At 38.6% G+C, this 17284-nt stretch overlaps 1 protein-coding gene across 4 annotated transcripts in view; it reads left to right on the top strand.

The window, feature by feature from the left end:
- The window catches only part of zdhhc7 (zinc finger DHHC-type palmitoyltransferase 7), a 68139-nt gene extending 52439 nt beyond the window's left edge, over positions 1–15700 (top strand). For all 4 annotated transcript variants that reach the window (XM_048547220.2, XM_048547221.2, XM_048547218.2 and 1 more), the window contains 4 exons: positions 3154–3250; positions 7324–7405; positions 9902–10032; positions 14694–15700. In XM_048547220.2, coding sequence (XP_048403177.1) covers positions 3154–3250; positions 7324–7405; positions 9902–10032; positions 14694–14870 — 487 coding nt within the window. In that variant the 3' untranslated portion in view covers positions 14871–15700. The remainder of the gene's footprint in view (positions 1–3153; positions 3251–7323; positions 7406–9901; positions 10033–14693) is intronic.
- Positions 15701–17284: the final 1584 nt, after the last annotated feature.

Here is a 17284-nt window from a genome sequence, read left to right as displayed (position 1 = left end):
TAGCTTCTGAGGGTGGTTCCATAAGCCCTTGTGGGCACTGTCAGAAATGAAGCCGCTCCTCACTAATTTCATCATTCAGTAGTCACAGCATACACAAATCACATTCAAACAATCATCCTCCAAACATTGTGACATGAGGCCTACAACAGGGAGAGCAACAAGATCCTACTACATGGACCTTTTACATCATTGACTTGATTCAGATGTATGCTCCGCAAACCATTTGGGCGCAAGTACGGTAGGAGATTGAGAGCACTATATGAAGCAAACGAAGCCCATCAACCCAGCACCCTCCCTCGCTTCTTCAAATATTACCCAGAAAAAACAGCATTACACATAAAATAATTACCTATACTTTGTAGTCCAAGGCGAGAGCTGGGCATCTCCTGAACTTTGAGTAGACTATAAGGTTTTGCAATGTGGAACTTTGCTGAAACTTCACAGTTCACATTATTTCTGCTTCACATTATTATCTAGGATCAATTTGTAATGACATTACTTTTGGCCAGGATTTTTAGTTAACATAGCATGTTTCTGCATGAGGTTTACATCCCAGAATAAATGTATTGAAATTGTATCTGATTAATGCAATGCACGTTCCATTCTGTTTTGTCCATCCCATTGGCTTTTAGTTTTTATCTTCCAACCCAACTCTCCTTTTAACTCTCCACCACCCTACTTACTCTAACTAAGCCCCAGGCCAACAGCGTACACGTATCATTGTTCTCAGTGTCTCAATGTCACATCCAGGGTGGTGGTGACTATTAGTGACTCCCTTCTCCCACAGTACATCCTGCCATCCCATGTTGTGTCATCACCTACTCTTGTATGTCAGTTTGGTCCTCTTCACCATTTTTAATCCCCCTCTGCATCGTACCAAGCTGCCTAAAATTCGCAGTTGATCTTTCCAAATTGCCCATAGTAGCCCCTGATAAACCAAATTTACTTTCAGTGAAAACACCCTTGGGGCTTACTGTGGCTCACCTCTATCCCCTGACCAATTTGGAATAGCAGACCTGACTAAAGACTGACCAGACCCCAGACTGATGAGTATACAGATGCACAACAGGCTTACCATTAATTCACAGATTGGTTGCACCAGACCTGTGGGATTGACTATAGCCCACTCCCTGGAATGTGCTGACATGGATCCCTGACCTTGAATGCTTCAGTCAGCCAATTGACTGTGTCCAAACTCCTGACCTGATATTGGATGGTGCCCTTGATTGTGCTGAAACTCTTGACTGACGACTTGACCAAGGAACAAACCTTTGTGCTTCAACCTAATTGATACATGTCATTCAGCGTTTTTGTTACATAGGCTACTGGCACATGCTGTGGGTGTGGCATTGACGTAGTGAGGTGCAGTACAGAAACTCCCTTCACTGTTCATTGCTGGCCAGCATGACAAGTTGTTTGGCTTTGCGTCTAAAAGACTCAAGAAAGCATTACTGGGAGCCTTTAATTTCTGAATGAGGAGGCAGACAAGCATGAAGTGAATGAGAGCCAAGAACATAAGAGCCCTGAGTTGTATCTTGTTCTAATGCATGGGATGGGTGCCAGTCCTTGTACACAAAGTGGCTTGGCAACAGCATTGTAATGAAAAACATCTGTGAGCTTTCAGAGTCCAGTCCTGAAGTGGTAAACTTCATAGGGACATGGTGATGCAGTGATGATGTAGTGAAGTTGGAGTTTCCCTTGCACCAACTTCAAAGGATGCATGGCCCAGGGAGACTGCCCTACCTAATCTGGATGCCTCAGAGAAGAGGCTGTGGGACTGCAGCTGCCAAGTATCCACTCAGACTTTCATGTCAGAGTTGTTGCCATCTCATTTCTCTCCACTGCCGAGGAAGATATCAACTGCATTAAATGAGGGGTGATTAGGTTAATAATACGATGCTAGCTTGTACAAATAGGCTACTTGCTTCTCATTGTTCAGATTCTTAATTAACAGTTAAAACCTTATGCATAAAATCAGACTTTTCTTTCTCAAATTTGGGATATTCATTTTTACATTCTTGTGATATTTTCCCAACTGCTCACATCAATCAGGGCCTGGGAATATTCTATCCTCTGAATCAATTTTTAAATTTAAGTTTGGGTTAAGATGCAAGATGTAGTAAGAAGGATAGTATTTGCCTTGTTAAAATGTTACAACTTTGTGATAGAAAGTCATTAACTGTGACCTCATTAGTCTGTAGGCTATGTGTTTAGAGAGATGCTTTTTATGTGCGGAGCTGTGTTTCTGTAATTTTGTGAGGTTGGGGGGAAGAGATTTGGTGTTCACCCATTATTTTGTGCCAATTTAAAAACAGTGGTGTCTCAGAAATGGATCGATCTTCTTTATGTTGCAGCTTTATCTTTAATGTAGGCTTGGTAGTTATTGAAGATATTGGTGATTTCTTCTAATTCTGCTTCTGTGTGAGTTAGAATAATCCCTACATCAATACCAATAGAGAAGGCAGTTTTGCTACATTACTGCATCGCCTTACAAAAGAGTTAGTAGGAATGGAACAGGAAGCCCCAGAAACCAAAGGTCAGACTCCAAAACTCAAAATGTAACCCTCCAAGAACTCTCAAGAAGTGTTTGTGTGAGGCATGTGATTAGCGAGGATAGCAACTTAGCTGCAGGAAGGAAGTTTGTTTTAGAAGTAAAACCTGTAAGCTTACACGTGAACAATAAATTTTTATTGAATGACAAAGCTGTTACAAATTATTGCAGTACTATGTTTTGATTAATTCATTGAATTGATTGGATGATCCTGTGATCCTTTTTGCTAATTTAGATTTGATAATTTCTGATCTCGGAAATATTTAAGCATTGGTACTGATGTCATCTACAAATGTAATCAAAATTGTGTTTTGAAAAGCACCTTAATCTTTACATAAAACCCTTGCCATTTATCAATGATATCCATAATGTGTAGAAAATCAATTGTAACAGTCATTAGACGCCAAAGTGCGGATAAGCTTTTAAAGAAAATTGACTGTGGGTGCAGATAATGTAACAGACTTTTCTGAATATAAGATTACCTGAGTTTCAAATATAATTGAGCTGTATGATTACATGAAAACAAATGCTTGCTTGAAAATTAGTGTAACATTTCTTGCCTAATTGTGTAATAACTTTTTTTCTTTCTTCCCAAAAATCAGTATTTGTAAAAGGTGCATCCGGAAAATGGATCACCATTGTCCTTGGGTGAACAACTGTGTTGGAGAGAACAATCAAAAATTCTTTGTACTCTTTACTGTAAGTTTAAATATGTTTTACTGCCAATTTTGTGTATTTAAAATCAGACCATAACGAACAATTTAGAATTAACATTTGGAATTCCAACATATTAACTTGTTGAAATTGAGCCAAGTTATTATTGAAAGCATGAAACAAAGAACTAAGTAACTAAGGTTATATTTCTAGTAAATAGCATTACTTCTGCAATGTATGACATTGCATTTAATTCTAATATATTCTGTTCATGAATAGCACTGGAATTACAATTTCATTATTGCTAAGAGATGGAGGTGCTGGAGACTGTCGAAACAGCCTCATCCAGCACCTCAGGTTTAAACAATCTTGGCAAAGACAGCAAAGATAAATGCTTGACTACAATAAGAGAAATTGCTAAAATAACCAGTTAGAAACTTAATTCACTAGTTCTAGACTGACTGGGGAGGAACACCATAATTTAAAACCCATTGCAGTTTACGTTAAAGTGGTGATCTAAGAGAAAACCCAACTATTGAAGTAACACTGTCATGTAAAATATTTTAAGTTGCCCAGGTTTTGCATGATGTCACTGTCTCTCATCCTGTTTGGACTTGCACTTCTGAAGAATTGATTTTTGTTTTGTTCTCTAAAAAATGGGCTTTAAATTAGGACTAATCACGATAGCTTCGGGCGTGGGAGATCATGCCTCATAAATGTGTTGGAGTTCTTCGAAGAAGTGGCCAGAATGATTGATAAGGGCAGGGTAGTAGATGTACTCTGCATAGATTTCAGTAAGGCCTTTGATGAGGTTCCACATGGTGGGCTGCTCTGGAAAATTAGATCGCATGGAATTGAGGGAGAGCTGGCAAATTGGACACGCAATTGGCTTGATGGTAAGAAGCAGAGAGTGTTAGTGGAAGGATGCTTGTTGTTGAACTGGAGGCCTGTGACTAGTGGTGTGCCTCTGGGGCCCATTGCTGTTTGTTATTGTATACCAGTGATTTACATGAGAATGTACACAGCATGATTAGTATGTTTTCAGGTGACACTGACATAGGCGATATTGTGGACAGTGAGGAAAGTTAGCAGAGATTGCAGCAGGATCTTGATCAATTGGGGAAGTGAGCTGAGAAACGACAACTGGAGATTAATACAGACAAGTGTGAGGTGTTGCATTTTGGAAAGTCAAATCAAGGTAGGAGTTTCATGTTAAATGGTTGGACCTTAAGGAGCATACTGGAACAGAGGGACCTCGGAGTGCAGGTGTACGGTTCGCTGAAAGTGAAGTCACAGGTAGACGGGACAGTGAAGAAGGCATTTGACACACTGGCTTTCATCAGTCAGGACACTGAGTGCAGAAATTAGGAAGTTATGTTGCAGTTGTACAGGATGTTGGTGAGGCTGCACTTGGAGTATTGTGTTCAGTCTTGGCCACCTTGCTATAGGAAGGATGTTATTAAATTGGAAAGAATGCAGAAGGAATTTACAGACATGTTGCCAGGATGCAAGGGACTGACACATGGCCGAGTTTGGACAAGCAAGGGTAATTGCACTCAGTCTTTATCTCAGAGTTGGGGAATCAAGGAGTAGAGGGTATCAGTATAAGGTAAGAGCGGAAAGAATACATGGGAATCTGAGGGGCAACTTTTTTTACACATTGGGTGGTATGCATATGGAATGAGCTGCCAGTGGGCGTGGTTGAGGCAGGTACGTTAACACCATTTAAAAGGCATTTGAATGAATACGTGAATAGCAAAAGGTTTAGAAGAATATGGGCCAAGTGCAGGGAAGTGGAGTTAGCATGGTTGGACATTTTGGTTGGCATGGACCCATTTGGGTCGAAGGGCCTGTCTCCACATTGTGGGACTCTATAACAGCAATACGTTTTAAGAAAAAGTCCTGATCAGAATGTACCCTTCCAGTAAATATTTATAGTGTAACCTATGAGATTTGAGATGTTAACATTAATGATTATGCTGTAGGGGCCAGATTTGACATGTTTCTATAAATCCCGCGATTGTTCCTGTGTTATAGTTGTAGGGTGCTGGTTGGAATATCAGTATAGAGTAACACGTACTGTTTCAAAATAAAACAAAAATTTGAACAAATCTGTATTTATTAATAATTTGAAAATTTCATTGAAAGCAAGAAAACATTAACTTATTTTGTTAAGGATCGGTAAGTTCCACAGTTTTAAAAAATTTACATCAATTATTTAAAGTTAAAGCATTTCAGTACAATAAAACCAATCAGGCATGAATATTAACTTTCAACCTCAATAACCTTTTAATTGATAGCTTTAGGGCAACTTCCTGTTATCAAATGCTGAGTAATTTTAGAACTTGAATATAATGGCAAGTTTATACATCTTGTTCTCAATTTACTTTTGTTAATGCTTTGAGTCTTGGACTCGAAAGTGGTTATGCAGTAACTGTTAATGACTCTTATTTCTTTAAAGTGTAAGCTCCTTCCTAAATCCTTCAAGAAGACAAACCTTTGTATCTTTAGACTCGATTACTTCAACATGGCCCTGACCACCCTTCCACATTATATCCTTCATAAACTTGACATCATCCAGCATTCCATTATCCTTGCCCTAACTCTTACCAAGTCCTCCTCAGATGTCACCCTTTCCTGCTTCGGCACCTGGTTAAGCATTGGCTCAATTTTAAAATGTTCACCTTTGTTTCCAAATCCCTTGATGCGCTCTCTCCTTCTCTGTCTCTAATCTCTTTCAGCCCAAGAACTCTCTGGCAAATCAGTACAGGACCTTAATGTTTGAAAGCTTTTTCTCCTCGTAGCCTCACTTTCCGCCACTTAACAATCTCCTTAAAATCTAGTTCCTTGACCAAGCTTTTGATACTCTCTTTATGTGGCTTCTCATAGATTTTTACGTTAATGTTCCTGTGAAGCATCTTGGAATGTTTTATTGAAAGCAGAGTATGATTACAGGTTTTTGTTGCTCATTTCAGTGAGTAGATCATTGAGCATTATTGAATCATCCATGTAACAGTTTTTCTCTCTCTCAAATTGCATCAGTTGCGTGTAATTCGGGGCTAAAATGCTTCTAATGGTGCCTACTGAGAAAAATGTGCTTAAGAATCTCATCACATTCTTCGGACTGATGAAACTAAGAGTATACATCTCTGTTACTACAGAATAATCAGACTGCATACCTAAAAATAGAGATAACAAAGTGTAGAGCTAGATGAACACAGCAGGCCGAGCAAGAAGGCTGACGTTTCGGGCCTAGAGCAGGCCCGAAATGTCAGCCTTCCTGCTCGTCTGATGCTGCTTGGCCTGCTGTGTTCATCCAGTTCTACACCTTGTTATCTCAGATTCTCCAGCATCTGCACTTCCTACGATCTCTATACCTTAAAAATAGAGGTGATTTTGTCTATTTCATTCTAAATTTGAAAAGTAATTTGTAAAGTATCAATTGGATAGCCTCATTTAGAGTGTAATTTGAAGGCAATTGGTTAAAAAACTGTGCCATGTTTGCTGCAATGTTAAAGATCTGATACTACAGGGATAATTCACAGTGCCGTAGGGAACAGGATTGAAGAGGAAAAAAGAATGTGGCCCGTCTCCAATTTCCACTCTTGCAAAATTGCACTTTAAAGTTAAACTGAGTTCTTATTGTTGTTACTGTGTCCAAAAAAAATGCATTGTTCAGCATGTGTCACCCTTTCTCTCTTAATACTATTTAGTCCCTATAGTTTGTGCAGCAGTTGCTTTTGTTTTAAAGTACAACAGTAATGCAAGAAATCAGGTATTGGCACCAGTTTATGTTCTGAGAAATGATTTCCAAGCAAAATATATACCACATTTGAAACATCTTTGTCATTTTCTAACAATTTCAAAGATTATTGTAAATAAACTTTTTTTAAACTGTCATGGAGCTGACCACCCTATTGATGAATTGAAGTGTTTTAATTGTCATGAATACTGCTAAACCAGTTAGGCAATGAAATAAGTAGCTTTGGGGATGTGAGTTCAGTTTTGACCTTGGAGTGTATTAAATCAGTCTGATATTTTGCTGACACATTATGCTTGAGAATGAAATTAATTCTGACAGGCATTATAAAGTGTTATATTTCTCCATCCATTTACAGATGTACATAGCACTGATTTCAGTCCATGCACTGATCCTGTGTGGCTTCCAATTTTTCTTCTGTATCAGAGAGCAGTGGAGTGGTAAGTAATCACAGTTGTTCAGAAAGGTGCATCACGTCTAGGAAAGTTAATATGATAAAGCAGCAAAATAAGGGATAACAAACAAATAGTTCAATACTTTTCCTGTAAAAATAGCTACATTTACTTTTGACTTCTTGACAAATTCTTAACTATGTTACCTGTTTGCACTTAGCCTTCTTTCTTTGCATTCTTTTAAGCAATTTTGAATATCTGTCTGAATTTATGTTGCCACCTTTGAGGAAATTCTGGTTTTTTAGCAAATTGAGTCTCATGCAGTGAAAAGATCAGTTCTCATCTTCGCTGGGATAGGGAAAAAAAAGGAAGAGCCAGAAGTGCCCAGAGTTCAAATTCTAGTCCATACATTCTAATTTTTGTACCTCTTTAATAATTCCCTGACAAAAGCTATTTTTGTTTGCTTTGAGATCTAAGATGCAAAGAAATGTTTCTCTATCAGTCATGTGCACTCTGGCTCCAACCAATTTCAGACCCGTATGCTGTATTTTGTTGTTGTATGATCCTCTTAAGATACATTGACATTGCTAATTTGCAGTTTCTTTAGACCATAAGACATGGGAGTGGAAGTAAAGCCATTTGGCCCATCGAGCCCACTCCACCATTTAATCATGGCCGATGGGCATTTCAACTCCACTTCCCTGCACTCTCCCCGTAGCCCTTAATTCTTGTGAGATCAAGAATTTACCAATCTCTGCCTTGAACACATTTAACGTGCCGGCCTCCACTGCGCTCCGTGGCGCCGAACTCCACAGGCCCACCACTCTGGCTGAAGAAATGTCTCCTCATTTCAGTTTTAAATTTACCCCCGCTAATTTTAAGGCTGTGCCCACGGGCCCTAGTCTCCCTGCCTAACGGAAACAACTTCCTCGCGTCGAACCCTTCTAAACCATACATTATCTTGTAAGTTTCTATTGGATCTCCCCTCAACCTTCTAAACTCTAATGAGTACAATCCCAGGATCCTTAGCCGTTCATCATACGTTAAACCTACCATTCCAGGGATCATCCTTGTGTATCTCCGCTGGACACGCTCCAGCACCAGTATGTCCTTCCTGAGGTGTGGGGTCCAAAATTGGATGCACTATTCTAAATGGGGCCTAACTAGAGCTTTATTAAGTCTCAGAAGCACATCTCTGCTTTTATATTCCAACCCTCTTGAGATAAACGACAACATTGCATTCGCCTTCTTAATCACAGCCTCTACCTGCAAGTTAACCTTTAGACAATCCTGGACAAACACTCCCAGATCCTTTGTCCTTCTGCTTTATGAATTTTCTCACCGTTTAGAAAATAGTTCATGCCTATATTCTTTTTTTGTTTGATTTAAAGTAGAGGATTAACATTGGAAGCCAAAAACTTATAGGAAGAGCAAAATAACAGGATTTCTCAAAGCAAATAACCGTAAATATTGCTATTCTGTTTCTTGACTCCTGTGCAATAAATTTGAGCATCTTTCAATCGGTGTGTAGACTAATACTGTAATTAAATGAACCTATTTAGATATTTCTTAAGATTGAAATATTTAGGCCTTGTAAAGAAAAAATGCTTTGATCTTCTTTCTCATTTCTAGGTAGTTTTCCCTAGCATTTAGTTCACAGGAATATGTTTTAACATTGTCTCAACTATTTTCAGAATTAAGTTATACAATTAGAGGAAATCATTCATTGGTGAATCAGTTTCTGTAAAGCGATGTCTGTCTTTTATTATGCCTAGTATATCAAATAATGTTGATTTCTGGCCGTTTGATTCTAGTTTTGCACGTGTTTAAGCCATGGTTTAAAATTGAAACATGGAGACCAAGTTTAGAAGTGCTCCAAGTCAATCTCAGTGTCAGTTCAGCATTTACATTGAAACGCTGACTACAGTGGCTTCAAAGAAAACATATTAACAGAGTATAATGGGGCAAACATTTGCTAGTTGAGAAACTGTCATTCAGACACACAGTATCCTGTTCAGTATGCAGTAATGAACGAAACAAAGCATTTGTTTTTGGTAACCCAGTGCGGTTTTTCTTTAATGATTATCAGCCTGAAACACTATCAGTATTTTTTGTATTTATTAGCTAATGAAATATATCTCAAGATCAATTTATATTTGGTACATTTAAGAGGTCATATAAGGTCTCTTTTTGTCTTGAAGTTCTACCAAGATTAGTTCTCAACTGATACTGGTATTAAAGATACACACACAATTTTAAAGTTCTTCAAGATATTACAAAGTGGACACATTTATTATATTGAATCTCCAAGCATTAACTACAAAGACCACCTGATATCTCAGAATGTCTATGAAAATAAAAGTATTGAAATTGGTATTATTATTCAGTACAGAAGAGGAACTCCCAATCTGCCTTTATGGCTGACAGTTTGGAAAATAAACAAATTGAATCAGAAGAGTTATCTGCTGAGAACTGCTTAGATTTTTGATAACTTAGCTTTTGTGAATTACTGCTGCTTTGATAATGAGGTCTTTTCCTCCACAGAATGCAGTGGCTTCTCACCACCCGTAACTGTAATCCTAATCATCTTCTTGTGCCTTGAGGGACTCCTGTTTCTCACGTTCACCTCAGTAATGTTTGGCACTCAGCTTCACTCAATATGCAATGATGAGACGGTATGTTACTCATAGTTTTAGAAATTTCTACATACATTGTTTTTCGATTCAGCAGCTATGTTAGATAAATAAATCCAATTTAAACATTAAAATAGAGAGAATTTGTGGTCCTTTCTTTCATTTCATTGCACCAAATAGAATGAAAACATAATTTTTATCTGTACAATTCTTAAGCACAGTATGTTTTACTCTTAGTATTCCTATTCCAATTTCAGTTCAAGTATACTTTGATGCTTTTGTTTTTGATGTATAATTTTGAATACTGGCTCATGGGATGTGGTCATCATTGGCTGAGCCACAATTTATTATCCTCCCAGGTGGGGAGATGGTGATGGTGAATTGCTGCCTTGAACCACTGCAGTCCCGCAGTGCTGTACAGAATAGATTTCAGGATTTTGACCCAGTGAGGGAAAGCAACTTAGTCCAAGTCAGGATGGTGTGTGGAGGTGTTCCTATACACCTACTGCCCTTGTCTTTTTGGTTGGAGGAGTTTGGAAGGTGCCATCGGAGGAACCTTGGTGTATTACTGCAGTGTGTCTTGATACTTTGCATTGGTGGTGAAGGGAGTTAATATTGAAGCAGGTGGATGCAGTGCCAATCAATCTGGCTGCTTTGCCTGAACAATGTTGAGCTTCTTGAGCATTGTTGGAGCTGCACTCATCCAAGCACTTGGGAAGTATTACATCATACACCTGACTTGTGCCTTGTGGACGGTGGACAGGCACTAGGGAGACATAAGTTACTTATCAGAGAGGTGTTGTAGCAATGGTTGTTGGTTTAGTTCATTATATGGTCAGTAGTAACCTTGGGATGTTAATTGTGTAGGATTCAATTATGATAATGCCATTGAATGTTCGGCGATGATAGTTAGATTCTTTCACTGGAGGTGGTCAATGCCTTGTTCTTGTGTTGTGTGAATGCCGCTTAGTACTTGTGTGAGTCTTACTACATGGGGGCTATGACTGCTCCGTATCGGAAATGTTGCAACTAATTCTGAGCATTGTACGTTCATCAACATTTATTGTAACACTGAACCATATGGCCAGGAAATTCTAAGCTCAGATTTTTGTCACAAATGATACGATAAGCTTGAGAGGAAAACAAGTTATTGAACATAACTAAATATGTAACTACCGGGTGCCTTTGTGAGCAAAAAATGGAGTTTCACTATTGTATTGCACCACAATTTGATGATTTGCTGACATGTTTTAGGCTCAAAAGCTCAATAATGAGTTTTTTAAAAATCTCAAAGTCAGAGCATTATATAATTGGAATGTCAATGCTCAATTTTAAAATTAATGAAGAGAACAAATACAATCTTTTAGTTTTGCAAAACACAGTTGCAAACAAAAGCATTGTAAATAATAACATTATTAAAACGATTCCTCAACTTTTGTCCACCTTCTCCAAAAAAAGTACGATGTGATTTGCTTCTAATGTTAATCTTGTATTGCATCCAATAGAATCAGAATCAAAATAAACTGTCAGGTTATTATCTTAATGCTAGAATTCAGGATTTTATGTTTTGTTAAACAGTATTTACTGAGAGTGACCACCTTCACCAGTCACTGGGCTTAAACAAATATCATAATGGGCTGTCATTAGAAATGTTATAATTGTCAGCCAGACTTTCTTATTTAGGAAGCTGCAGTCAGCGAAGATGGTGAGCACTGAGCTAGACAATATAAGAGAATCTTAAATGTAATCCACAGTTTGTGCTGAGGTAGCAGATCTTAGCCAAGCAGTAGCACAATTAGCTTTAGCATTACTGATCTCATGAGCACCAAAACAGGCAGAATTTCAAATCCTGATCAGCGTTTTCCAGTTTTATTTGGGTGGAAAATTGCTGTGTCATAATTTCTTCTTTCACTGCCTAAGTCAGAATGGAAACATTATTTCACCATGTAGATATTCATAGAGTTTTGAGCAATTATGATATGTCCTGAGCAAGTAAAGCAGTCATAACAACATTTGTTCCCTGTGAGCATAAGACCCAAAGAAAAAATGGTCAGCTGCAATGCAAATCTGCCTTATTAGAATCCAGCTCTGTTTTTTTCTCTCCTCACCCACCCTGCTGCCCTTAAAAGAAAACAAATATAGAACATAAAACGTTACAGCACAGTACAGACCCTTCGGCCCTTGATGTTGTGCCGACCTGTCATACCGATCTCAAGCCCATCTAACCTACACTATTCCATGTACGTCCATATGCTTATCCAATGACGACTTAAATGTACCTAAAGTTGGCGAATCTACTACCGTTGCAGGCAAAAACTACCGTTCCATTCCCTTGCTACTCTGAGTAAAGAAACTACCTCTGACATCTGTCCTATACCTATCACCCCTCAATTTAAAGCTATGCCCCCTCGTGCTCGCCGTCACCATCCTAGGAAAAAGGCTCTCCCTATCCACCCTATCTAACCCTCTGATTATTTTATATGTTTCTATTAAGTCAAGTCTCAACCTTCTTCTCTCCAATGAAAACAGCCTCAAGTCCCTCAGCCTTTCCTTGTAAGACCTTCCCTCCATACCAGGCAAAATTCTAGTAAATCTCCTCTGCACCCTTTCCAAAGCTTCCACATCCTTCTTATAATGCGGTGACCACAACTGTACGCAATAGTCCAAGTGTGGCCGCACCAGAGTTTTGTACAGCTTCACCATAACCTCTTGGTTCCGGAACTCGATCCCTCTATTAATAAAAGCTAAAACACTGTATGCCTTCTTAACAGCCCTGTCAACCTGGGTGGCAACTTTCAAGGATCTGTTTACATGGACACCGAGATCTCTCTGCTCATCTACACTACTAAGAATCTTACCATAGCCCTGTACCTTGCCTTCTGGTTACTCCTACCAAAGTGCATCACCTCACACTTGTCTGCATTAAACTCCATTTGCCAGCTGTCAGCCCAGCTCTGCAGCTTATCTATGTCTCTCTGCAACCTACAACATCCTTCGTCACTATCCACAACTCCACCGACCTTGGTGTCGTCTGCAAATTTACTAACCCATCCTTCTACGCCCTCATCCAGGTCAATTATAAAAATGACAAACAGCAGTGGACCCAACACCGACCCTTGCGGTACACCACTAGTAACTGGTCTCCAGGATGAACATTTCCCATCAACCACCACCCTCTGTCTTCTTTCAGCAAGCCAATTTCTGATCCAAATTACTATATCTCCCACAATTCCATTCCTCCGCATTTTGTACAATAGCCTATTGTGGGGAACCTTATCGAATGCCTTGCTGAAATCCATATACACCGCATCAACCGGTTTACTCTCATCTACCTGTTTGGTCACCTTCTCAAAGAACTCAATAAGGTTCTATGGCTATGTCTAGTAGATTTGGTTAGACCGCACTTGGAATACTGCGTCCAGTTCTGGGCGCCCTATTATAGGAAAGATGTGGATGCTTTGGAGAGGGTTCAGAGGAGGTTTACCAGGATGCTGCCTGGACTGGAGGGCTTATCTTATGAAGAGAGGTTGACTGAGCTCGGTCTCTTTTCATTGGAGAAAAGGAGGAGGAGAGGGGACCTAATTGAGGTATACAAGATAATGAGAGGCATAGATAGAGTCGATAGCCAGAGACTATTTCCCAGGGCAGAAATGGCTAGCACGAGGGGTCATAGTTTTAAGCTGGTTGGTGGAAAGTATAGAGGGGATGTCAGAGGCAGGTTCTTTACGCAGAGAGTTGTGAGAGCATGGAATGCGTTGCCAGCAGCAGTTGTGGAAGCAAGGTCATTGGGGTCATTTAAGAGACTGCTGGACATGCATATGGTCACAGAAATTTGAGGGTGCATCCATGAGGATCAATGGTCGGCACAACATTGTGGGCTGAAGGGCCTGTTCTGTGCTGTACTGTTCTATGTTCTATGTTCTATTAGATTCCAATTAACATTATAAATGAGCTCCACAGATGCTGCCAGACCTGCTAAGCTTTTCCAGCAACTTTATTTTCGTTCCTGATTTACAGCATCCGCAGTTCTTTTGGTTATTTTTTATTATAAATGAGCTGTGTCCTAGAAGAATCCTCATATGTAGGACTTTAAAGTTTAACTTTAACTATAAGATACAATGTTGATCTTAAGTAAAGATACTAAGAACTGCCAGTGCTGGAGTCAGAGATAACACAGTGTGGAGCTGGAGGAATACAGCAGGTCAGGCAGCATCAGAGGAATGGAAAAGTTGACGTTTCCTGTCAGGACCCCTCATCATTGATCTGAAGTGTATTTCTATTGTACAGAGTGGAGAGATGAATTATAAAACATAATCAAATAGGTTTTGAAGGCAATTTATTTTTCAAGTATTTATTGTAAGTAAAAGTAGATGTCTGTACTTTCAGGACAATGCAAACAGGTTCAATTAAAAATTGCATTAAAAACGAAATGAATCCAATTTGATTGTCAATCTTTCTCAAGATCAACTTTCATGGGAGTCTATTATTTCAATGGGAGCAAAGATAGTTTAGAAAATAGCAACAATACTGAAATATTCCATCTTAATTGTAAACAAATAAGCTGATACCCCTGCAGAATACAGGCCAGGGTGAGTAGGGTGTATGGTGAAGAAGCAAAATACATAGCTGCATTCTAAATTCAAGTATTTACCAATCAAATAATTACCCTTATTAATCAATGCATTTTTATGTTTATCATGCAGGAAATTGAGCGGTTAAAAAATGAAAAACCGACATGGGAAAGGAAGCTACGATGGGAGGGAATGAAGAATGTGTTTGGAGGGCAGCCCTCATTTCTGTGGATTAATCCTTTCTCAGGCATTAGAATTAGACGACTCATTCCCAGAACACTGAAGGGAGGCGCAGAATTTGCTGTTTGATTTTGAGGAAGAACATTTTTGAAAAAGTTATCTTTCCTAATATTAAAATAAAATTAGCACAAGACTTATTTCTTTTCTACGCACTGCCTACTAAGGTACAATGGATTAAATAAATGCTGCCTGTAAAAATTGAACATAGTAACCTAATTATGAACAAATGCCTGAAGTCTGGAACTAGTGAACTGACAAGTCTTCATCAGCCTCATAAGAATGGATTGCAAAAATCAAACTGTAGCTTTGAAAGGGCAGTTATGTGTCCTATTTCCCTACTGTATAAACCTCTGCATAGTTGCTCATCTTGCAGTTTTGCATAATGTACTATTTGTGACATAACCCCAAATATTTGGATGTAAACTACTATGCGATTGATAACTTAGGTGACAATTGGTTGAGCTTTTTTTTAATCATAAAGTTTGTAGTCCATTTCATCCAAATCTTTTTCACCTCATTTGAAAAATAATTTTCAGGCATTACATTTACAAACTGTTACCTATGAACTATATAAGTTAGAATTGAATAATTTCTTTAATCTGTTTTTATATTTTTTATATATATATATATATATATATAAAAAGGGAACTCTAAAGAAGGGGAAACTTTATTTTTTCAGTTTATGTATATTTCTTTTTTTTTAATTTCAGAACAGTTTCTTTCCCTCTGTCTGTGGTACGGGTGGGTGTGCACTGTTTTTCAATAATCCAAAGTTTACCCTGAACATATTCACATTTTTTAATTTTATTTATTGTTTTGTTGAAATGCACAGATGAATTGTGAGTGTATTATTGTTGATGGCTGTTTCTAAAATTGATATAAAATATCTTCACAACAAACCTCTAATCCAGTTTATTGTAGAATGATTGTTTACTAGATGGATAGAACAATATTTCTCCTTGTTTCTTACCTTCTAATACATAAAACGTTGAAAACTAATGAAGATGCAATGAATTCAGTTTTCATTGTTTATGAAGCCTTAATGGTATTCTCTTGTTCAACTTTTAAAATTTTAGCTGGAGAGAGATAATTACTAATGTTTGATTTCTGCTACTAAAATGGAAAATCCAGTCCACGGGATGCTCCCCATATAGAGATAAAGCATATTGGAAGGTGGAAGTATTACACTGGTAGAAACTGGTGGTACAAATTGAGCATTAAATGTATTTAATGGCTCTAGAAAACTGAGTGATCCTTTTATGAGTAATGATTTTTGTTTTACTGTGTATTTAGCAGAGTAATGCATCTAACAACGATGTTGCCGTGATATGTTTATTGACAGTTATTCCAATTCCATTATGCTTCTACTGGGACGTCTATTGTAATGACCTCAGAATCTGAGCTGTAAGCTAACTGATACCAGCACTGGTGAAAGTGAAGCAGAAGTAGTTGGTATAAAAGATTTCTGGAGAAAGAGAGAAAAAGTATTATTGCAATTACTTACAAGTTAAATACGTATATATGACTATATTTTGGAGCTTTGGAAAAAGTTGGAGACACTGCTTTCTGGTTAAAATAATTGTTTTATGCACTTTACTGCTCCATGAGTGTATTTACAATACACATTAAGACCTTTTTGTTTGCACCAAACCAAATTTGTGAAATGTAGATCTAGACTACAGGGTGACTTGGACAGGCTAGCTGAGTGGGCGGATGCATGGCAGATACAGTTTAATGTAGATAAATGTGTGGTTATCCACTTTGGTGGCAAGAACAGAAAGGCAGATTACTATCTCAATGGAGTCTAGTTAGGTAAAGGGAAAGTACAACGAGATCTAGGTGTTCTTGTACATCAGTCAATGAAAGCAACCATGCAGGTACATAGGCAGTGAAGAAAGCTAATAACATGCTGGTCTTCATAACGAGGATTTGAGTATAGGAGCAAAGAGGTCCTGCAGCTGTACAGGGCCCTGGTGAGACCCCATCTGGAGTATTGTGTGCAGTTTTGGTCTCCAAATTTGAGGAAGGACATTCTTGCTATTGAGGGAGTGCAGCGTAGGTTCGCAAGGACAATTCCCGGAATGGCGGGACTATCATATGTTGAAAGATTGGAGCGACTGGGCTTGTATACACTTGAGTTTAGAAGGATGAAGGGGGATCTGATTGAGACGTATAAGATTATTAAGGGATTGGACACTCTGGAGGCAGGAAGCATGTTTCTGCTGATGGGTGAGTCCAGAATCAGAGGACACAGTTTAAAAATAAGGGGTAGGCCATTTAGAAGAGTTGAGGAAAATCTTCTTCACTTAGAGAGTGGTGGATATATGGAATGCTCTGCCCCAGAAGGCATTGGAGGCCAACTCTCTGGATGCTTTCAAGAAAGAGATGGTTAGAGCCCTTAAAGATAGTGGAATCAAGGGTTATGGGGATAAGGCAGGAACAGGATACTGGTTGTGGATGATCAGCCATAATCATAATGAATG

The sequence above is a fragment of the Stegostoma tigrinum genome, chromosome 16, assembly GCF_030684315.1.
Source record: "Stegostoma tigrinum isolate sSteTig4 chromosome 16, sSteTig4.hap1, whole genome shotgun sequence".
In the NCBI taxonomy this organism is placed as follows: Eukaryota; Metazoa; Chordata; class Chondrichthyes; order Orectolobiformes; family Stegostomatidae; genus Stegostoma; species Stegostoma tigrinum.
This window is presented reverse-complemented; position numbering and strand designations above follow the sequence as displayed.